This window comes from Accipiter gentilis, chromosome 13, assembly GCF_929443795.1.
Source record: "Accipiter gentilis chromosome 13, bAccGen1.1, whole genome shotgun sequence".
In the NCBI taxonomy this organism is placed as follows: domain Eukaryota; kingdom Metazoa; phylum Chordata; class Aves; order Accipitriformes; family Accipitridae; genus Astur; species Astur gentilis.
This window is the reverse complement of record NC_064892.1, coordinates 17,118,465-17,142,638: the sequence shown is the minus strand read 5'-3', so window position 1 is coordinate 17,142,638 and position 24,174 is coordinate 17,118,465. Positions and strand designations below refer to the sequence as shown.

The 24,174-nt window shown below is 35.5% G+C and overlaps 1 protein-coding gene across 14 annotated transcripts in view; it reads right to left on the bottom strand.

Moving 5' to 3' along the window:
- The window catches only part of MYCBP2 (MYC binding protein 2), a 205,306-nt gene that overhangs the window by 136,441 nt on the left and 44,691 nt on the right, over positions 1 to 24,174 (bottom strand). For all 14 annotated transcript variants that reach the window (XM_049815912.1, XM_049815905.1, XM_049815906.1 and 11 more), the window contains exons 9-17: positions 20,101 to 20,174; positions 18,766 to 18,904; positions 17,892 to 17,968; positions 16,124 to 16,328; positions 13,262 to 13,426; positions 12,378 to 12,536; positions 11,424 to 11,628; positions 10,566 to 10,711; positions 8,388 to 8,489 (exon numbers count right to left, since the gene is read on the bottom strand). In XM_049815912.1, the coding sequence (XP_049671869.1) occupies positions 8,388 to 8,489; positions 10,566 to 10,711; positions 11,424 to 11,628; positions 12,378 to 12,536; positions 13,262 to 13,426; positions 16,124 to 16,328; positions 17,892 to 17,968; positions 18,766 to 18,904; positions 20,101 to 20,174 (1,272 nt within the window). The remainder of the gene's footprint in view (positions 1 to 8,387; positions 8,490 to 10,565; positions 10,712 to 11,423; positions 11,629 to 12,377; positions 12,537 to 13,261; positions 13,427 to 16,123; positions 16,329 to 17,891; positions 17,969 to 18,765; positions 18,905 to 20,100; positions 20,175 to 24,174) is intronic.

The following is a 24,174-nucleotide window of genomic DNA, read 5'->3' as shown; positions in this document are numbered from 1 at the left end:
TCTTGTTTTCCTAAATTCAAAAGGCCCTAAATAAAAGAAAGTTGCCAATTCTTGACAATAAGACCAAAATATTATGCAAAGAAACAATAAATGTCCCATAGTGACAGTTTTACCTGAATTTATAAGTATGCAACAAATATCCATTACTGTCTTTATCAGTTAAAAAGATTGTCAAGTCTTACATCCTACAATATTACATTCAAAATACAAATTTGGAACAATATCATCATACCAATGCTAAATTTAGAAAACATAACCATACAACTGTTCATAATTACCATTTTTGAAATGCAAAGTTATCACTTATAGAGAAAATAGCTACCCAAAACCTGTTTCATGAAGAAAATTATTCAAATCATACAATTTTTTTAATCTACTTCCTAATTTTGAAATCTATTTATTTTTAAAATATTTCCCATTTATGTAAAGGTCTTGAAGAGAAGATTCAAACATGAGCTGGCAGTGTGTCTAGATGGCCAAGGCAGCCAACAGCATCCCGGCCTGTATCAGAAATAGTGTGGCCAGCAGGAGCAGGGAGGTGGTTGTTCCCCTGTACTGGGCACTGGTGAGGCCGCACCTCAAGTCCTGTGTTCAGTTTTGGGCCCCTCACTACAGGAAAGACATTGAGGTGCTGGAGCATGTCCAGAGAAGGGCAATCAAGTTGGGCCTGGAGCACAAGTCTTCCGAGGAGCGGCTGAGGGAGCTGGGGCTGTTTAGTCTGGAGAAAAGGAAGCTCAGGGGAGACCTTATCACTCTCTACAACTACCTGAAAGGAGGTTGTAGTGAGGTGGGTGCTAGTCTCTTCTGTCAAGTAACTAGTGATAGGACAAGAAGAAACAGCCTCAAGTTGCAGCAGGGGAGGTTTAGATTGGATATTATGAAAAATTTCTTTACTGAAAGGGTTGTCAGACATTGCAACAGGCTGCCCAGGGAAGTGGTTGAGTCACCGTCCCTGGAGGTATTCAAAAAGCGCATAGACAAGGCACTTCAGGACATGGTTTAGTGGGCATGGTTGATGGTTGGACTCGATGATCTTGAAGGTCTTTTCCAACCTAAACGATTCTATGATTTGTATTTGAAGAAAGCAATGATGTATTTATTTAAAATTTTCTGCAGACTACTTTTTCTTTTTAAAATCTACACCCAAGCAGTGCTGTATTAAGTTTAATTGAGGCTGATTATATGTAGATCATGGACCAGCAATTTGTTCCTTAAATCTGTATTTTTCCTCTATTTTAAAGGCTAAGCATGTCACCAAGAATTTCTTTGGAGGCATCTTCTTCCATAATTCTCACATTCAATGTAAACCATGAATCAGGAGCAGCTAATTCTGCCAAGTGCCACTTTCACCATTCCACCAGTTTGCAGACTCAGTCCTTACATGGACTTTCAAAAAAACAAAAAAAACCCCACCAAACCAAACCCCCAACACCCCCCCCCCCCCCCCCCCAAAAAAAAAACCAAAACAAACCACCCGAAATCAGGCTTTGTGTCATGTTATAAACAGCTTATGTGAAACTTTGAAAACAGGTATTCCTCCTCCTTCCCCAGAATTACTGATACTCTATTTCCTTAGCTGAACTTTATTAACAAATTAATGTAGGCTATGTTTTCATAAGGGCCCATTGTCTCATGTTTCCTGCTGTCAGCTTTAGTCCATCAGTTCCTTCACTAACAGTAAACACTATGGAAAGAAATTTAAGTGGAGGTTAGGACAAATCTATCTAGCTTTAGAACCTTCATATGAAGAAACTTGTCTTCACACACAGAAGTTCCCAAATTTTAGCATTAACTTAAAAAAGAAAATTAAAAATGTTTTTAAAATCCACTCTTACCTTCCCCCCCAGCTTTGAGATTCATACATGTGTTAGGTAATACAAAGGCCCCAAACCTCATTAATCATGTATGTTTCTACACATGGCATAGATTTTTTTGTTTTGGTTCTACTGTATTTATCTGGACTCTCTAGTTAATTAAGAGCTCCTTTTGATGTTCAAGGATCATAATTTGCTTTTGCTTTACCTTCATCTTGCAGATTCTTCCTTTAGTTGTCTTGCTATTGTTCCCACTTTTCACAGTCTCCTCTCAGTTGAAGCTTCCATTTAACAGATACATTTTTGGTAAAGATTATTTTCTGACAGGCCACTTCCTGGCGTTTAACATCCTACTTCCCAGAGTTTAGATTTACACAAAAACTTACACCACGCTTTCCCTCCTTCCAAGTTGGAGGATAGATACTGAGAAGTATACTGAGGCAGACCAGGAAAAGGCAAGAAAGGGGAGAGAGATGAATGACAGAGATTATGAAATCTAAAAATGTTTGAAGGACAAAAGATAGAGAGAAAAGGTGGACAAAGAACAGGAGAAAATAAGGGGGGGGGGAGGGGGGGGAGTAAAAGGGACTTGCTTACTGAGAAGTTCCTAATGAAATGAAAAGTCCAAGAAATAGAGAATTGACAGGACAATATGACAAAAGTGAAACTCAGATTAGGAAAGTCACAAAAAGAGATGCAAGGACTGCAAAGAGTGTGGCTTGAAGTGTGTGGATCTAAGATATTTGTGGGTGATCAAACAGAAGTGATCTCTAGATAACTTAGGGAAAAAATTCTGAAGTTCCAGAAAATGCCTGCACAACAAACAGCCCAGGGGACAAGACACAGCCCTGAAGGCAGCCTCTGGCATTTTAGCACTAAGAGCAAAGATGGCAAAAAAAGAGAGAATTTCAAGAGTGAAGGAAGTGAAGTACATTAGGGTGAGTAAAAGAACTACTGGAGATTTGGGAGCTAGAGAGTGTTTAGGAAGCATAAAAGGCTGTCATCTCCAGTATGGTGCTATTAGATAGCTGCCTTTAGGTGCCAAGCCACTTGTCTGAACTACACTCCCCTAGTCAAGGTGACAATTCTGTAACAGTATCTAACCTTCTGATGAAAGCAGGATTTATCTTTGTTTCTGGATATTCCTATATACTCTCCATTCCCACCTATTATGTAAAGAACCTGAATCCAAAATAAAGTTAAATGCAATGTATCGCCATTTTGTCATAATCTGTATCCAATCCATGTAACAGGATGTGCAAGTCTGTCATCTTCTTTGGCTTTTTATACATGCTACATCTTTAACATGATCATAATATGAGAAGAAATATCTACATTTTGATTACATTGTGATGCCTGCATGTTCAGTCATGTGCTGGCAAGATGTAAAAGTACCTCCTCTGCCTCCAAAATACCACCACAAGAAACAAAACACTAGGACAATTCATACAGACTGTATATGCTCTCTGCTTACATCTGAGGTTGCCTGTACAAAGGGAGCAGAGTTTAGGTACTGTGAATTATTTTGGTAGAACAATTTAGCCATGCCTTAGACACCTCCTTTATTTTGTTAAAAAATGCCACAGAGTATTATTTGAAAAACTCTTCCAGAAACCTCTAACATACATCTACATGGGGAATAACAACCTATTACTATTTTAGTAGCTCAAGTTATGGAGATAAGCAAAGGAGAGTCACCGGGGGACTGGAGTGCTGCTATTTTAAATCAGTTGCTATATGATACAAAATAACATTCACTCTCTCCTTTTATATTTTATAGAATGTTTTGCCATAGCTAGGCTGCAAGGTTAAACATCCCTGGCCTAGGAAATGCCAAAATTAGCTTTTCTTTCTTGGTCCTGCAGGATCCAGGCCTTTCAAAAAGGTCTTTGTCTGGCAGTGAATTAAGAGCATAAAGGAAAAAAATATTTATCCACAGAAATAATTTCATTTTCTAGCAAAATAGAATGCATTTATTAAACAATGCAGCGGGCTACAGGAAATATACACGATTAATGTTATTCTACATGCACTTCTGTGCTTTGCATTCTTGGCCATCTAAGCACTTAGGCAGAACTATCAAAGAGTTTACTATTTCATTTGAATTTATATTACACATATTTTGAGTTCTTCTAGTACCTCTGTCTAAACAAACGCTATTTGCCAAGCTGTGATTACAGAAGACTGAAATCAGTGATCTCAAATGGTGACTTCTACACTAATGCACTGAATGTAGCAGGCTACCTGAAAAAATAGTACACGACCACACAATTGAAGATTTTTATTTTTTTTTAAATAATAAAATAGGGAGGAAAAATCCTAATATAGAAAAGTAGTTATGTAATAGGTCAACAGGTGGTAAATTTTAAAGAAAAATATTTCAGAAAATGAAAATGGGGACAAATGCTTAGTTTCATTTCCAATAAAGTGGAAAACATTATACCGAGATAATGACCCACCTCTATAGCCTTAAGGGAAACAAAAGTTAATATTCCTGTGAGGCAGGGATACTAGTTAAGGTGCATGTTCTTTAAAACTGTATTTTTCAGACTATGAGTTGTAATTTATTATTATGGCAGAAATATTCACAGAGAATGTCACTGAGCTGTACAGGCACTAAGGTTAATTGCAGTTTGCTTCTTTTGTTCAAAACACTGAAAATAAAACCAGGATACATGTCTCTTCCTGTGTTCTTAAAGCTCTTTTCTACTGACACTTAAATTGTACAAATTGGATGTGGAAGAAAAATTATTATGGCTTTTTACAGGGGTAAAAAAGAGATGCATGCTAGCCAATAAAAGCATGCAGGGCAATTTGGGGGTGATAGAGAATGAGATGGAAATAAGATTAATGATAATCTTAATTTTGACACTGTCTCCCTTCTGTATACACTAGACTGTGTATATATTGTTAAATAAATGTGAAAGATGCATTTCCGTATATAAATACATCAGGTAAATTAGAACAGTAAATATAAACCAGAAGCATTCTCGTTGAGTCTATTGCAAATCTGAGTTCTAAAACCATAACAGAAATATAAGTATTTCTACTTTAAAAATCAGTTTTGTTAACAATAATCACCTCTTTTAAAAAGTAATCACAAACTCAAATACAACAATGTAATTTCACAGAACTGTACCTGCTGGTCATTAAGGACAAAAGCCTAGAGCTTTCTCTTGAAAGCATTCTAAAACAGAAAGTCACGTACGGGTTTGATATTGTTTCAAGTAAAAAGGGTTTTTTTGAATTGTTTTGGTTTAAAGAACTTTGAAACAAATATAACCTCCAGGTCCTGAAAGCATCAAAATAAATATTTAACTAAAACTATAGAAAGAAGCTGCACTGATATTTAATGAAAAATTTTGTATTTGAATAGATAGTTCTGCTGTATATTTAGGTATATGTTCAGCAATGAACAGAGAATAGTGTTACTGACAAACTGATTCCAAGCTCATAGTGGCTTGGTGCAGATGTTAAACAGATTCATATGATATTCAGCCTACCACAAAAGAACTAACTACTGAATTAACTGAATCAGTTACACTTCAGAAAAAAAGAAAAAAAAAAAAAAATCAAAAATTGCCCAAATATAGGCAGCCTCAGATAATAGTGTCTCAAAACACAGTAGCTTTGACTAAAATTAATCAGTCTTCTATAGGTTCTTTTGTTGTTCCAAGTAGAATAAGACTGATGAAAAAATAATTTTCCCTTCCTGTAAAAGCATCGAAACTTGGTTAACTACACACCAAATCTGTGTCTCAGTAATGATTATCTAAACGTTTTACATCATAGGTTGACAAAGAGAAGTAGTGCAATACCAGGGAAGCGCAAGGCCATTTATTATCACCATATTGAGCTATTTCTGTATTTTCAGCTTCTTAGTTAAGTATAGTTTATTTAAAAGCTATTCTCACATTCTCACAGCCTTCTGAAAAAAACCACAATCATCTTTAAGCAATAAATCGAGATCTGCAGTGTGGAAGCCAGTACACTTCCAGCACTTGTGTTCTTACAGCTCTGTCCTAAACTTTACTCCTATTTCAACACATTCAGTGGGAAACTGAGAGATTTCTTAGTGAGTTTTTGTTTTGTTTGCTTGCTTGTTTTAGGAATGAAATATTACTACATTTATTTAGAAAGCTTTCGCAGTCCTCTTGTTTATAAGACATTCAAGATCTACTGAAAATATTTGTATTGAATAAAGGTCACCAATTGTAACTAAAGAGTGATCAGCAACATTCAGTGATGGATCCTATTCTTGACTATCAAAAACTACACATGCTTTGTTTCTCACTGATCCGTCATAGGAGAACAAAAGCCACTAACACAGTACAACCCAGAATAACACACTACAATCCAGAAATCATAATCCTGACAAACAAAATAGTGTATACCTGAAGGAAAGACCCTAACAGAGCTAATTTGGCCTTTAACTGACTAATCAATATTTTCAGAGAAGTAAAAGGTTGAAACCTTTTTTTGGATCTCTAAATATGCAAGGATTTCATTAGCAAGGATTTGTTCAGTTACATACGCACAAACACTTGAACTTTTCTGGAAAGCTAAACAGTCTGCCTATTCTTCATAATATTAGCATAACTACATTTTTTCAGGTTGCAAAACCTTTTGCACAGCAAAATGAAAATCTAGTAGATTTAAATGTTTTTGGTCTCTTTCATGAAAAGAAGAGCATCATAAGAGTTCTCAAGAATGGTACTATTCTTTCCACCAACTCATGGAAAACCACAGCATTTGGATGGAGAAGCAACAAAACTCTGACTTTTTCATCTGATTATGTAAATCAAGATTGGTTATAAAATCAAATTTTCATACCTGATTTTGTAAATCAAGATCTCTAAGTATTTGTGAAACGCTATTCCCAGCTTTATCACATAAGTCATTCTGAACTGAAATAGGAAACTAATCTCCAACCCTTCCAGCTAGACATACCCACTACCTCCAGTAGCCACATAGGTATGGAATTTCAATGTTCTTTTGATACAGAATATAATATTGATGTGTGCAACAAGCAGGCCAGTAGTATCTTTTTTAGCTACAGTCCCTAATATGCCTATCAAACCACCACCACATTCCCGATATTTATCACCTGAGACTCTGTTAGATCCAAAACATTTTATTTTAAGAGACAGATGGCATACAAAACGGATAAGCTGCTCTGGTTCTACTTCTAACCACAGAAATGGAAGCAAACCGAAATGTTTTTCTGATGCTCCCCACCTCCCCACCCAACTCTGAACTGAAATTTACCTCCCAGCTCTGTCATCATTACCTTTCTGGGCTGAACAGCAGCAGCTTTCAATAATATCTGGGCATTCAATGAGGATTAAAAAAAAAAATAATTATTGTTAGCTGTACCTAGTATTTGCCAGCAGTATGCAATGCAGCTCCAACATGACCTAGACAAAGGAAGAAAAAAGTCTTCCTCTCTCCACCTCACAGCTAAAATTAACCACAAAGATTCAAAGAAAAAGAAATATTCCATGCTTTTCCACATGCATAGGAAACTTATCAGCTTTCTCTTCCTTGTTGCTCCTTATTTGTGGTAAGACCCATAATTTCTTACATGCAAGTGAAATAAAGCCACAATTTGCCCCACAAGGTTCACTGGTGTGGGGTCTAGGAACTAAGTTTGATCACAACATGCATTTTGCATCTGAGTAAAAACAGTATCTGATTCATAAAAGAAGAATCAAAATGGTATTTACTAACACAGCAGGAACCTGAAGAGCAAAACATTGCAATAAAGTTGTTCCACTTCTCAACACACAATAATCTTACCAACCACATCATCATGCTTCACTAAAATATTATGTTTTACAACAGTCTAAATCTCTCATCTTTAACTACTTGCAAGATTAAGATACTGAGGTATTTTAAAACAAGAAGAATACTGAAAACCTGTTAAGGTATGTACTGTTTGTGTGGAAAATCAACAATAATTCCTGAAGCAGATAATACACAAGCCAAGAAAATTTTGAAATTATGTAGTGTTTTGTTTTTTTAATTCAGTTAGTGTGTCAATTTTTTCCATGTTATTCAAATATAGAAAAGTTCATTTTATAAAACGAGAAATTCTGCTTCCTATTATACAACAGAAATTCTGTATTATCATAATATTTTAATAATTATAATAATAAATAAATAATTCATATTATAGGTAACTAGCACTAGACAGGCTTGCAGTCATTTCAACTCTTCATATAAAAAGGCATATAAACCCTTCATATAAAAATGTTTTAGCATCTAACACTTTAAAAAAAACTTATTATTCAACTAGGAAACAGCAAAAAATGAAAATTGACTACATGAAAGTGATACAAAATGCTACTCTTCACCATTAAAATTCTGATTCTTATGAGTAGACTTTGTTAAATTTTTTACAATTTCCAAAAGCATGCTAAATAACATAAGCTAGCTTATTTAGGTTCTGATTTTTGTTTGGTTACTGTATTGGCTCACTGGAACAAAATTAATTAATTTCCATTCTTAGAAAACAGACTAAGTTGTTTGCTTAAAATGTTCAAGCCCCTCATCAATAAGAAAGTCACTTACCTCTTCCTTCTTCCAATCTGTGTCTCCTATTTACACGTTGCCGCTTTTCTTCTTGCCGTAACTGAAGGTGTTCTTCAATATTAACTCCAGGAACAGGGACAGCTACACAGATTAAGAAAATAAAATATGTAAAACTATCTTTAAAAATTGTTACGATGGTAATAAACCCTAGAAGTTAAGTAAATGAAAACTGAAGCCTACTTACTACCTGCTCTTTACATGGCTCTGACACAATATTTAGAAATAAAGCAGTTGAGTAAATTTGTAGAAGAGTTTAAGGCCTTATCTCTGTATTTCCTGGTTTTCACAAATCTACCACAATTCCAATATCACTGAAAAGTATTTAGTACTTTCTTTCTATCAGGCATATACATATTCGTATTTAGTTGTTATGGTTATGTCAAATTTTTCAAAAAAAGTTTCAGAAAGGATTATTATTAAAACAAGCATAAAATTGCTTATATTTGGAAAATGTTTTCAAAAATAGATTAGATAGTTTTTAGTTTAAGAATGCTTTACCACTATACGCTCTGTGCTTACTAAGAAGCATGCAATTACTTTAATGCATGTATACATCTGTAGGTAAATCTCATTTATTTACCAAACTAGCTAATTTAACAGGAATTTGAAATAAACTGATAAGCACTTTTTTAAACAGAAAACATGACTTGAACGCAACAATAAAACTACTATAAGCACTACCTTTTTCCAATGTGTTTTCAGCAAATTGCAGCAACCTAAAAAAAATATGCTTTGCCCCCAACGTCAAACAAAAACTCCACCTGGCAGCACTGTCACTTTTCTCCGAACAAATGTGGTCCATGCCCTCACCTCAAACTATGCCAAGCCCACACAGGACCAGGAGCTGTTGTCTATCCTGACAGGAGAGGAGTTAGCAAAGCGGAGCTTAGCACAAAAACTGTAACTCCACCTGGTCATGCATGAGAATAGAGCTGTGAAGCAGAGCTGCTATTGCCACATTCACCATCAGTATAAACCTACTTCTGTGATAGCCATATACAAGCAAATTATATTTAGAAATATCCGTATGGAAGTATCAGGACTGCACAGTGAGGTTATTTTTGGTCCTTAGTGTTAACTTAAAGAGAACTACTTCTAGTTTTTATTTAACTTCTGCTTGGGGAAAAAAAAATCCCACACTCAAAAGTATAGTATATAGTTTTCTACTATTACTATCCCCCCCACCCCCCACCCCACCCCAATAAACTGGTGAGATGTATATTTTAAATCACACATCTGATTATTTTATGGTACTTTTCTATACCAGATACCATATCCATATATCCATGCAGGATTAAGGGCTCTATGTAAATCTAAATATAAAAAAAAGCAAGGAAGGAAAGTCTGATCTTCAAAAACCTGTATTTGCCCAGTTGTAAATACAGAGAATACAATATTAAAAATTCTGTGATAACAGATCTTATAAGGCAAGATCCCAAACTGTATTTTCCAATAATCATACCAGTTGGTAATTTTTTCCCCTAAGGTGTGTATTTTGGCAGGGGTGGGGTTTAGGGGGTGGTGGGAAGTGTCTCAGGTTTTTTTTTAAAAGTAATTTCCACATTATTGGAAGCTTTTTCTCTCTGAAAATTTCTAACAGAAAAAAAAGTTTTCAAGAAACAATATTCCCCATCTTTTATGTGACTGCAAAAAACCCTGATAAAAAGATTACAGAAAAATTTTCAGACTATCAAAAAAGGACAAGAACAACTTTGTAGTATCAGCATTAGTATCACAACTGCACTGGTCAAAATGGCACATGTCTACAAGAAGGGCAACTTTGAAATATTTCACTTACCAGAATGATCCCACTTTGCTATATCACCAATAAATAAATCTGCCAGATAAGCAGCATTTTATCCATTTTAACAATATACTAAAACTGTCCTGTAAGTCTAGAAGTTCAGTAATTTGATTAGAAAGAACTACATTATTTAAGATATGAAGTTTTATCACACAGAAGAATCAAAATACTAACCGAAATATTAACTGAAAAGAACAAACTATTTCTAAACTAACCTGCTATTCCAATTCAAGTTCCCAAAGTCAGCAGTGGGATTGAGTTTATTAAAGAGTGCAAATAGATGTACTGAGGAAAAAACAAATGTGCAGTAAAAAAGAAAATTAAAAGCCATCTTGCTAATTCATATCACTTACCCAGCAAGAGATCTAAAGGTATCATCTCTTTTACAGCATCAAGGATTCCTCTTTGCCTTGCTTCTTGGCCATCCAGTTCTCTAGCACACGCCTTGCAGCAGCCACATACAGCACAGCCTGACTCACCTGAGCCACAGCCGCAGATTCTGCAGCAAACAAAGTTGCTTTATCACTGTCTTATTTCATGCATTACTGATGCCTTGGTAATTAAAACATACATTATTATTTTGTTCTATCTGTGGACACGTAATTTTTCCTGAGGTAAACAAAAAGTATAGCTAGTTTAAATCCTAGCTGCTGTTGCATGGTACCAGGGAACATACACTGACCATACATATCTGAACCGACTTCTCAGCACTAACTATTCTTCACTTAATTAAACATACACCACATGAAAACTTGAACAAGGAAACAACAAGCACATGCAATGCTGGAGAAATAGTAACAGCAATACGTAAAGCAGTGGCTCTTTATGGAGCGCAACCCTGAAGTAATAGATAAAAGCAACTGGAACAGCAAGATAAAAAAAACTTCCATCATAGGACGAAGAAAGGTTATCCCAAAGCCAGCAGCTCTGTCAAGAGACAGATTATATTAGCGTTCATATTCAACAGCTTCTAGTAAAGAACTATACGCTAAAGAAATGTAAAAAAATGCATTTAAAACTAAATCACCTGCAACCATCACAAGCTATTTACAAAAATTTTAACCTACTTCAGATTTTAAAAGCACAGACTCTTTTTAGATGTAACGTTACCTTAGACTGAAGTTTAAGAACACATCAACTCAGTTTCCATCCAACACATGCTTTAGCCATTCAACACACTATAGCAAGTATATTTCCATATGTTTGCTTACCCTCCAGGTACTCTGTCAGGACGCCCACTACTAACACAGCTAGCTCCATATCCTGTGCAATCTCCACATACAGTGCACACCATACACTGCTCCAGCTTCCATTTATGCATGCCTGGAGGACACATCATGGACTTCTCATCTTTTTCATCCAGTTCCTCTTCTAGGTCTTCATCCATTGCTGTTGCCATGTTCTCAACTCCAAAACCTAATTAAGATATTGAAACAACAGCTGTTCTACGAGGCCAACAGTGGCTACTAAGGAAGCTCTGAAGAACACTCACAGAGCAGATTTTAAAAGAAATGACCAGGCATGCCTGATTTGCACGCTCAGCCAGCATAATGACACTCTTGAAACCTCTCTGAGTATGGGCTGGGGTATATAGCTAGGTTTCACAACTAAAAGGGAAATGAAACATTTATATTCAGTATACAAGTAATAGGTCATTTACTCGTCAGGTATAAAATACTCCAATCCAGCAAAGGTGAATAGGTTTGACTTTTCATACCTATGTTCAGGAATAATGGAAACGTTCAGTTGTGCCAAGAAAGACGTAAACTTGCATTCATGCCCCACTTAGGCAAACAACAGCCTCCAGACTGAATGCAAACAAGAAAAGGTAGAAAATTTTTTCTTACTGGGTCAACCGCATGTAGTAAGACAAGGAGTGATGAGGTTTGGTTTTATTAATTTTTTTTTGAAGAAAATCTTTTTCACTGACAAAAGAGAAGTAATTGAGGGGTTTTTTAAATGTAACTAAGTTTACGAGTATGTGCATAACACTGAATACCTGACAGTTGAAATGAAAGCATCCATACCTGGGGTTTTTTTAAGGTCATTGCAGGTACTTAAGCTTTAGTTACCAAAATTATATTTTGTAATAAAATGCTTAGATATGTTTTCACTTGCGATATTTTCCAGCACACAAAACAAAAGGAATAATGAAGGTCCCTCACCCTTTCCTCCCTGGCTCATGGAGCCTGTGTCTCGTCCACACTGTCCTTTATTATTTACGCCAAATGTCCAAACTTCACCATTCTTCATTAATACACAGGTGTGAGCTTTGCCCATGGCTACTTGAGTCACAAAATGGCCTTTCAAATCTGTTACTAAACCTATAAAACATGAAACAGTTGAGTGGTAAATTGCACTTTTCTACCCAAGAAGGAAATTTCAACAATACAACAAAATCGCTAGTAGATACTGACAATTTTTGAATTAACAGCAAGGAAGAAAAACAGCAGCTACAAAAAACAAGTGCTAGAATAAGAAGTGAAAGGAGAATTAGTCTTAGGCCATTTGTCCTGCAAAGAAAGAAAAGCCAAAACCAAATCAAACCCTGCTGCAAATCACTTGTTCTGAAAAAACAATTCTAAAGGAGTCATAACAAGATTGGAATTTATTTCTTTAATGTTTTTATGGAGATGTACTGGATCACCTGCAAATTCAAAACAGGCTGTCTTGTGAGCAGCAGAGAAACATATAAGGCCTGGTTTCCTACAGCCTTTGTTCATGACAAAACATGTCTCATTTCTGCGACTTTTTCCTGTGTGGCCTTCTAATGTCAGATTAATACAACAAAATTTTTTATTTTTTTTTTCTACTTAGTGGAAGCATTCATTTGGGTATTTGTCACCAGTGCTGCTATATATTTTTACAGAACTTAAGGAAACTGTCTTCTCTTTCTATCTTTGTCATACTTGGCTGAATCAGCAGAAATTCAGAAATCTGTTAGAAGAGTAAGAAACACACAAACATAATTTCCACAGGCTAAATACTTCGAGACTAATTTCAATTACTCTACTTGAGAAATCACTTAAAAGACAAACATTTAACTTACTTGTACTATCAGAGTAAATGGCATCTTTTCCAAACATGTAGAGTTCTCCATCTTTTGAAATTACAGAACTGCTTCCATTATTGCATGCTGTAGATATGACAATCTTTCCTTCCATTTTAATAATTTTTTTAGGCTTATATGGTTTTGACTGCCGTCTGCTTTTAGCTTCAAATAAACAAATAAATAAATTGCAAATCATTCTACCAAAAAACCTTCAAAGGCACAATAACATTTGTTTTACAATTAGAGGTTAGTTTTTAGACTGCTACTGAAAAAAAAAATCCATCTGTGTGATCTCCTGGTCTAATTTTTATTGGATTACAGTGGTTTCTCTCAAAAAATTCAATGGCAAGCAAAGTCATGATTAGATAAGTATCTTTCAGGAATGATTCTTCAAGTTTTTCTTTTATATATATATATTGAACTAACTTTATGAACTTTACAAAGCAGTGCATAGTAAAAAAACTCCTCATTGCTATCGGCGAAGTATATATAAATAAATTCTCTATTTATTAGATTTATTAAATTTATTATTTATTTAATTTATTATTATTTATTTATTAAATTCTCTATTTATTAGAACCATGTTTAGAAAACCTGTGAGTCACAACAGATTCCCACAAGATGAAAGAAGGAAGAAAAAAATACTAAAAAAACCCCATCCCCAAATCGTTTTTGCAATCTGGCCTCAAAGAAAACAGTAACAACATAGCTGAAGACTGGATAAAACAACAAACAGCTACCACTACTGCCCGTGAATTTTCACCCAAGTCAGAGAACTGCCAGCTACTTCCATTTGCTGACAATTACCAACTTGCTACAAAGAACACACACCCACCCTACTGACAGAAACCCAGGCTCCCTGCCCAGGTTTAAAAGAAAACAAGGGAGAAGAATTAAAACTTGTGCATATCCACTCTGAGCCAAATTAGAGTGACAAAGAACCAGATGAGTCAGAAGAGAGTTGAACTACTTTTAAAAGAACTCAGAAAGACCTTGATCATGTCCTTGAGCAGATTCTACAGTAATAAGATCTAGGAAGTACTAAATCTTCTCACCTAAATTTTGCTAGTATAAACAAAAAGCAGTGACAGCAATTTACTTCAAAGTGCTAAATTTTTGTTTCACCTGAAATTGTAGATTAATTAAATATACAACAAAAAGAATCAGTTTAATTGTATTCTGGATAACTTCCCAATAACTGCAAAGAAATCCTGAAATTTGTGCTTTTAAATCTTTCTCCTGACATCTTTTTAGTTGAATCTCTTCAATTTACTCTACATTTACTGGAAAAAGTAGTATGATTTTGTCCCACACAGTTTTCAGTAGATTTGCATTTAAGAAGACTCTACAAAGTTACCATAGCACATACCATGTTTGTTACCCAAAGACTTTTACACAGGAGTACTACCATTAAGTTCCTCTCCCCTGAATACATTCAAGAATCCACTCCATATGCACTATCAAAACTTAAAATATGTTCTTGCCTGTGTTTTAGTTATATTTCATGGGAAACCCCACACATTCTTGGGGAATACTGTCAGTGTAGTTAATCTTTCCCAGGAACACATTAAATATGCTTTGTTTCTGCATGAGCGATGCTATACCTCATGTATGCAGCCCACTGAGCTTTTGTTAACACCTTTCTTGAGAAGTAAACCTCCTACACAAGCTGATTGAGACAAAGCTGGACTCTACCACTGCTGTTTCTCAGAATTTTATATCTATTTTTAAATTGTATTTTAAATCAATGTTTGAATTCTAACCATCTACTACTACCACCTAGTCTTGAATTTTATACCAACTTTTGAGTGTTATTTATCATATTTCTAACTGACTACACTGAGGCACAAAAATTTCAGTCTTATTAAATCTGTGTTTAAATTCTATGGCTAGCAGACCGAAGTTCTCCACAAACCTGCTTTGTGAAAAATATATTAATTTTAATGGTAACATCAAACTACACTATTACAACAGAGAGATTGAGAGATTAATTTGAATTTGAGTTAGGCTTCAACACTATATGGAAATGCCATCTATGAAATATATATTACATTATCCTATTAAAATGTACACATCGTGAGGCTGACAACTCAAAAATATCAACTTTGGTTTAAGATCCTCAGGAACTAGGTATTTTTCAAAACACATTCTTCCTTTTTTTTTTTTTAATTTTAAATTAATCTAACACAACATAACAGAACAGTCTGTTTCCTAAAGTGAACTATTTAATTTAATATCACAGCAGATCACAGCTTTAGGGCATCTAAAGCTATCTTTCATTGTCTTATACAGTGTATTTCAACCTAAACACACAACTTTAGAGATCAAAACTAGGAAATTTGTTAATTTTATATTGAAGAGGTATTTGTTAGTCTGACGATCGAATTAATCTGTCTTCTCTAATGTCTGAAGGGCTCTGCTTGACCAAGCACAGAAGACCGTGCTTGCACAATTTCTAACCATTGTACCTCTCCATTATGGAGAGGCATTAGCTGGCAAAACACCCATTTCCAAAGTTCTCTCAAACAACAGTGAAGAGGCAAAAATTTGGCTCTTCAGTTTTTCCGACAAAGTCCCAGGCAGACGGCATGGCGTCTTGACCAAAATTACGACTGCCTTTTCTCAGTACAATACTAAAATAGCACTCCCACCACACAATCCCAACTGTGGTAAAACTGAGATCAACATCTCTAGCTGGGAGAGGCAGTGGCACTGGTTGTCAGGACCTGTGGCTGGCGTAAAATTCAAACCCAACGGCATGCCTACATGTTCTTGGAAAACGTTAAAACCCTTCTTTTCAAATTAAAAGGTGGCTAATAGGCTTTTATTAACCATTGGTCAAGCAAACGTAATACATACTTGATTCGCCATCCTCTCCTTTACTAGCCGACCCTGTGAAGAATATGCTTCCATCCTCAGCCACGAGTAAGGCATGTGAGCCATCATGTCCAACAGAGAACTGAATAATCTTTGGAGATTTTGTGATTGGGAGTTCAACCCATTTTCCTGCTGAGGGACCACCTTGTTTGATTCCAAGGCTCTGATATTTGCCAGTATAATAAATCTAGGAGAAAACAGTGTATTGTTTTCAGTTATGCCACAGCACTTCAAACTTGCTTCATTGTTAAAGTTGCATTGTTTTAAAATCCTGTCATTTCAAACCATACAGAACTTCCGACATTGTTCACACCTTTCCATATCTCTATCCTAAACCCATGAATTTTGACTTAATGGGGGAAACATTCTGATTAGATTCTGCTTGTTTTGAAATGCACTTTCTACTGTGCCACAGAGTTAGTTTTCACATATAATTGTTTGGCTGGATGAGTTGAACACACAAGAAAGTACTGTTCAGAAGAAACTACTCAGAGGAAACCAAGCATTTAAAACACTTAAGATAAATGTCTGGTCTGTGTAAAAACAACATAGTATTATAATAAAAATAATTAAAAATACCAATTACTACAAATTTTAATATGATTCAACACATTTTTAAAACATTTTCAGTAAATGCACAGTGGCCACTGAATACATAGATAACATGGACTAAAATAATTCACATGAACAAATGAAAAACTGATATGGACTAAAAAGTTTCCTCTAGAACCATGTTACTCAACAGTAATATAAAATGGCTGTGTTAAACCTATGGGGGCACCTAAAGCCATTTTTCATTGTCTTACCAAGTGTGTTTCATACCTAGCACATAACTTTAGAGATCAAAACTAGGAAGTTTGTTAATTTTATATTGAAGAGGCATTTGTTAGTCTGAAAATCAAATTAATCTGTCTCCTCCAATGTCTAAAGAGTTCTGCTTGATCAAATTCTGTTTCATATGACTAAATTCTATTAGGAAAAAATAGTTACGTTTATTTATGAACATTTTCACCAATCTCACTGTTTTGACAGCAGCAGAGCAAGGCCTTCATTCCAATAAAGCAATAAAATTCTGAACACAGGAAAACAAAGAACTATGCTTATACAAGTAAAATAACATTAGTTTCCCAAACCAAAATAGAAACACAGTAAATAATGTAAAAAGTCATAGTGACAGTAAGCAGAACTATTTCTCAATTTCAATGAATATGCAAATGCCTCTGAAAAACAGTCTCCACTGAGCAGAACCAACATATCAAATCATTAAGAATAGGTTTAAAGAAATCAATTGAAAACTTTGCATAGGGGTAGTCAATAGTTCTCTGAAGGATTGGAAAAATCAGGTTGTGATTTAAATAAATTACTATGGTCAGACTGTTAATGGAAAGTTATGGGGTAAAAAATTTTGCAAATGTGCTAGCACATCATTTGTAGACAAAAGGTAATTTTGTCCCCCAAATCTAAAATAAACCCTCACACTGTCTCTAGGTAAGACTGACTGTAGCAATTCCTATAGATTCAAGCCACAGATTTCTCAATGGTTGCAACACCATCTGTTTATGTTTTCAAATAAACATTTGCCTTTTTCCCTTTAAAGTGGGCTCCGAAAATGTATTGAAAAACAGTCATATAAATTCATTCTAACATACTAAAGAGGCAAAAAGGAGTTATGGAAAATAATAATTAAATTAAAAAACATGTAGAAATACATTGATGAAATTTGCTATTTATTACAGAACATTTTCAGTACCTTTCCACTAGCAGTTTTCATTAGTGCAAACTCTCTTCCAGCACCAAGGACAGCTGATTCCTCATCAAACCCTGTACCTGTGTGACAAGTAAGATTGCGTTAACTGGACAGTTTAATCAGGCAGTTTCACAGACCAGTTTACGGACCTAAGTCTGCCAGGGAGTTTGTCGTAACAAAGATTCTAAGGAAGTTACAAGTGAAACAAAGTTTTGCTGCCACAAGAAGGCTTACTGGGCTAGACCTGGCAGAGTTGTTCAAATGGGAAAAAAGCACGAGCATAAAAGCAACTGAAGTTGGTCAGATAAAAGGTTCATGTGGTCAAGTATGCTTTTGTTCTGATAGTGCCCAAAGCAGACACCTAACAGCAAAAAAACCCAAGCAAAGGCCAAGTAATATTTCTCCAAAATATCTTTGTAGACTCCAACAATTTTGCATCTCAAATTCTGATGCAAAGGTATTTTCCATGTATTTAGTATCTTTCAATGCATTTCTTTTCCATTAATTCAGCCAGCAGTACTTTTATCTTTTGTTAACTTTGACCCACAGCAAGGAGTTCTATAGCTTAACTACACGTTATACAAGCACTATCACGAAGTCCAAGCTTCAAACAATTCTATATTTATTATACAACTAGAGGAAAATACTGGAAAACCATGGATAGTTCTATAGACAGAAAGGTGGTTCAAAATGAGCGTATGGATTACTGAGTCAAACAATGCTTTAGCAGTTTTAAAACCCTTGTACTTCTCCACGTGTTTATAATGGAGCTATACCTTCCTGCACGTAATAAAGACAAAAATAGGGAAGGACAGTGTTTCAGTTTTATTATTTGAATTATTAGGTTTGTTATTAACCTTCAAAGAAGAGAACTTACTGATAATGTGCAAGTCTTTCTCCAGATCAAACAATGAGATGCCACAGGCATGTAAGCATTTTCTCGCAAGCTTAAGCTGCAGTTCTTGTTGCAGTACTGGCTCAGTGCTTGTTGCAAATATTCGCACTACAAAGCCATCCTGCAATAAATAAATAAAAATCTACTTTATACTGTATAATAAATGCATTAATTTACTTTTAGTGGCCTAAGTACATCAATATAATACTATTTCAGAGTAAATTATCAGAGAACACATTGATAAAGTAACATTTATTATAGAGGAGAAAAGAAGAAAGTGCCAAACAGGATGAGCCGAAGATAAGCATCTGACAGACCTTAAACACATACTGAATTTTATGAAAACACACTATGAACACTATAAAAATAGGGAATTGCTATAGAAATAATTAACTCTGAATCTCACTACAGAAAACTTGCTTTTATAACTATTTACGTCTATCTTTTAAGCCCTCAATATCTTCAGATTTAGAACCCAAAATTCTGCATGCAGTTTAAGAGTGAGTGCTTTAAAGGGCAGCTGAAACAGGTTTCTGTCTACAAGTGCAGATGAAATATCTTCACTTGGCCATGTTAAAAAAAAAGTTGTTCCATTAACAAGGAAATGGATTAATCCTGGTTTTCTTATAGTTGCGTATCTGGTATCTTTTGCCAACCCTGTCTCATCCCGCCCCTGCCCCATCCCTGTTTTACAGCTTTCTCACTCAAAAAACAGTGACCAGTCCAGAACTAATGTAAGAACTGTCTGCCGAACAAAACAGAACAGCTAGAACTGTTTTGCTGCTAGTAGAAGCACTTATTTGTGTTTCTACAGCTTTGGCCAATAGGCAATTTTCATATAAAAATCTATTGGAATGTAGTATCTTTCATACCTTTTCTATTAAATCGGGCTGAAATTCCCCCAAAAGTACCAAAGCAATTACCGGAAATTAAATTAGAACAAAACCCTATAATTAAGCTCTGAGAAGCTTATCCCACAGAGGCCCTGCAGAATAACATGTTAAAAAGCCATTATTCCATGTATAAGATTTTTTTCTCACAAAAAGCAACAAAGTTTTTCTTAAAACTTACCTGAAAAATAAAAGAAACCTGAAAAATCTATCACAAATCAAAATTGTGTTGATAAATACCAAAATACTGCTCTTTTACGCAGTAAAATACAGCAGTTTCTTATTATCTCTAGTTACATAGACATCTGTCTTAGTTGTTTTAGCGAAGAAAAAGCCAAACATTAAGCAAAAAGGAAGCTCTAAGTATTGTAAAATAAAACAATTCAGCTGAGAGAAAAATAGTTTACCGATCATATGTAATACTTACATCTCTAGATGCTGCTATTTGATTAATATATTCTCCATCAGTGAAAAGGATATTCTGCCCTTCAGTATGACAATCTGTGAGAGAAAGATGAATTGCACTGCATCAGTTTATATTAACATACACACACTGTTCTCTGCTTCTGTCTAATTCATTCTCACTACAATCAGACTATGAGAATTGTAGTCAGTCTAAAGAGAGATCCCACTGTCCTGATAAAATTATTTTATGCTAGGATCTCCTCTCTCACCAAAAGCATATAATACTCTTTTGTCCCTTGTCATGGTTTCAGCTCGGATAGAGTTAATTTTCTTTCTAGTAGCTGGTGTACTGCTATGTTTTGGGTTCAGTATGAGAAGAACGTTGATAACACACTGATGTTTTCAGTTAGTCTAAACACTACTTAGCAACAAGTCAAGGATTTTTCAGGTTCTCATGTCCAGCCAGCAAGAAGGCTGGAGGGGCACAAGAAGTTGGGAGGGGAGACAGCCAGGGCAGCTGACCCAAACTGGCCAAAGGGGTATTCCATACCATGTGATGTCATGTCCAGTATATAAACTGGGGGGAGTTGGGCTGAGGAGGGGATCGCTGCTCGGGAACTAACTAGGCATCAGTCAGTGAGTGGTGAGCAATTGCATTGTGCATCACTTGTTATGTATATTCCAATTCTTTTATTATTATTGTCATTTTATGATTGTTATCCTTATCATTATTACTTTCTTCTTTTCCATTCTATTAAACTGTTTTTACCTCAAACCACAAGTTTTGCCTTTTCTTTCCGATTCTCTCCCCCATCCCACTGGGTAGGGGGGAAGCGAGTGAGCAGTTGCGTGGTGCTTAGCTGCCGGCTGGGGTTAAACCACAACACCCTTTAAGAGTTATTAAAGCATTTCTCATTGTATGAAATGTAAGGGGTTACCCCAAAATTTAACTACAAAAACATTTAATATTCACCTGTGAAGGGTATTCTAAACTATTACAACACAACTAAATTCTAATATTCTGGGATTGTTAGTCTTTCTCCTTCCCCAGAGACTTTTTTTTTTTTTAAATAAGGTCCATTATCTTTAAAGAAAAGTTTCATCAGTCCAGCTTATAAAACCTACAGAAATAAATGAAACACAATCAAACTCTTCATTATTCGTCTCATTTTTCCATTGTTCATAAATTTCACCAAACTATTAAATTGACATTTTTTGGAAAACTATAAAGCATATACTCGAATGCATCATACATTTATTGAAAACAGGTCAACTATTTCCAAGAAAAAAAGGGCAGGGAAAGAATTCTGCCCATATTAGAGGAAAAAAGAAAAAGGCCACTTTCTCTACAAGTTTAAAAGTATGTCCCTACACCATCTCTTCTTCCCTTCTTGCTCTGCTGATGGAGCTACTAAGAGATTGGTATTATATGGCTTGTGTGGTGCTTGTTTCACTGATTACACAGGAAATAGACCTCTTCCAAAAATACTACAGGACAGCTACTTTACACTCTAAATAATCTGTTTCATAACCTGAACAAAGATCCAATATCAGTCATTTTATCTAACAAATTTAATGCTAAATGAAGCACACAATATATCCATAATACCCTTCTGGCACAACCATTTGCTATTTTTTGCTAGCTAGCTAGAGCATTTTATTAAAAATAATACAGCTGAAAACCCACCACAGTATTCATAAACCCATTTACTTTCTAGTACTATACTGCCCAGTCCAATATAGTATCTTACCATGAATAGAATATGCATTAGGTGGCTTTCTCTAATTCTCCCATCTTGAAGTAACAGACCTAAATTAGGCAACCTCCCCCTTAGAGCACACACAGATATGAATCACAAAGAGGGTAAGCAGCAAGCAGGATGGAGAATGACAGATACACTGAAGTTTGAAAAATTGCTCTCTCAAAAATAATCTTGGATTTAATGACCAAAGTCCATTCATGTTACTAATCCTCTATGCGACAATGTGATATTAGTGATAAAACAAGAGTTGTTAGTAACTTGAAGTTTCAAAAATTATCTAAATGACATTTCTGAAAGGTTATAGCAAGTTAGTAAGTATTAAGATCCATTGAATGGCTGAAAACTACATGCTCATGTAAGCATAACAGTCAAGGAAAGAGGATATTCTGGCCACCAGTGGGTCCATTTTACACTGTTTGGCCTATTTCTTGAGTCATTTCAAGAAAAGGCAAGCCTCCCAGTAAACAGTTTTGGGGGTTGCTTGTATGTTTGGTAGGTGTGTTCATAGAGGAAATCTGGAACAGGGATGCTTGTCTTTTTTTTTTCTTTTTTTTTTTTTTTTTAAAAAAATGTATGTTCTTCAGAAGACTTCCTGAATATTGATTAGATAACATCCAGGCCCAGCATTAAATATCAAATTAATGGGGAGAGTAGAAAATAGAAGGCAAATGGGATATCTGTGACTAGTAGGATAGTATAGTGTCTCAGCTAGGAAGGAGCTCTTATGACCAATTGCAGTCTTATTCAATCTGACTTTGGAAATTGCTCTGGCTACAAAGATATCCACGGTTTCTCTCTAGCGATTACTGTAACAGAAAGGGCCTATGTTTTACTTAAAGGACATAACTACAGACATCTGTTAATCACAACCTCCTTAGAGGCTTCAGGAGATATTGACTGTCAAGCATCACCTTCTATATTTACATAGTGCATCCTGTGCCTGCTAATAAGTACTCTTGAGTTCATTTAGGCGACCCTCAGTTAGCAGTACTTTTCAGACTAAGTGAATAGAACTGAGCTCCAAGATATTAATGTGTAATTTCAAAGAACAATGAAACCATATACCATGTAACTTCAACTTCTTCAGCTGAACATAGCAACCTTTCTCTAAGGTAGGTAGTAAGAATTACTGTTAAAGAAATGGTCAAGATGAAAACCTCCTCTGTAAATTCAGGTCTAATCACCTAGAAAATCTCATAGAACTCAGGGATTCTTTTATGACATTTGGAACTGGGTAGACAGATCCACAGCTCAAGGACAGTGTATGAAGCTTGGCAAAGGCATCAGATACAAGAATGACGACATATAGTCTGGCAGTTCCAGATGTGTTGTCAGATTTGCTAGATCATCTATCAGAGCAGAAAGACGGCCCTCTGAAATAGAAGTTTATGGTTTCAAGAAGCTGGTGGATCCTACTGTCTGAGAAAGGAGAAGATAATGTTCCATAGTTCACTGAGTTTCCAAAGGTCACAACTTGTAGCTAGGATCAATTCCTAATCACATCTCCTAATGAACTCCTAATCTCCTACTCATCCCTGTAAGAATAAATATGAATACCTAATTTAAATGCAATATCACCAGCCCAGGAATTTGAAAGAGATTAACTCCAGATACGGCCATGTCTGAACACCATACCAACTAGGAGCAAATAGTTGGAGTCATGTCAGTATTCACCTATTAGCAAGGTTACTGCCCTCTAGTTCTATCCCATGTGTTTTTTCACAACTACAACATGCTGCAGGTCATTATTAAGATTACAGTGGGGCAGCCACTACTGTTTAGAGTTATGTACCTACTCAGGCTTCCTCAGGATAGGTCACATACCCTCCCCCCCACCTTCATTTATTTCCTTCTAAAAGGAAACAGAAATAACCAGAAGTGGACCCCTTGGAATTTGTCCTAGCCAAAAGAACAAGGCCACATCTGCTCACAATATAACACTGAGATAGGTGTGTAGAAGTGCACAAAGCAAAACAGCAAAGTTCAAGGGCTGAAATACAAAGGGTAAGAGTTATGAAGAACATCTAGCATCCACTTCCATAGCATCACAAACCACACGAAATGCAATTGTGTGAAATAGTTTGAGGGATTTCTGAATGAGTATTCCCACAGTTATAAGATTTGCTTTTGCACTGAAAGATTAATACATTTTTGTTTAGAAGGCATAATCTTGTTTAATTTGTGCCTTTTTATAGTATAAACACAAGGCTGTCTTGCAGAATGACGCTTGTCACTGAAATTTGCAAGATAAAGCTAACAGCTCAGAGTTGTAGACTTCAAATGTGCTCAAGGGTCTCTCAAGACTCATGAATTGCACTGATTTCTTTACCAAT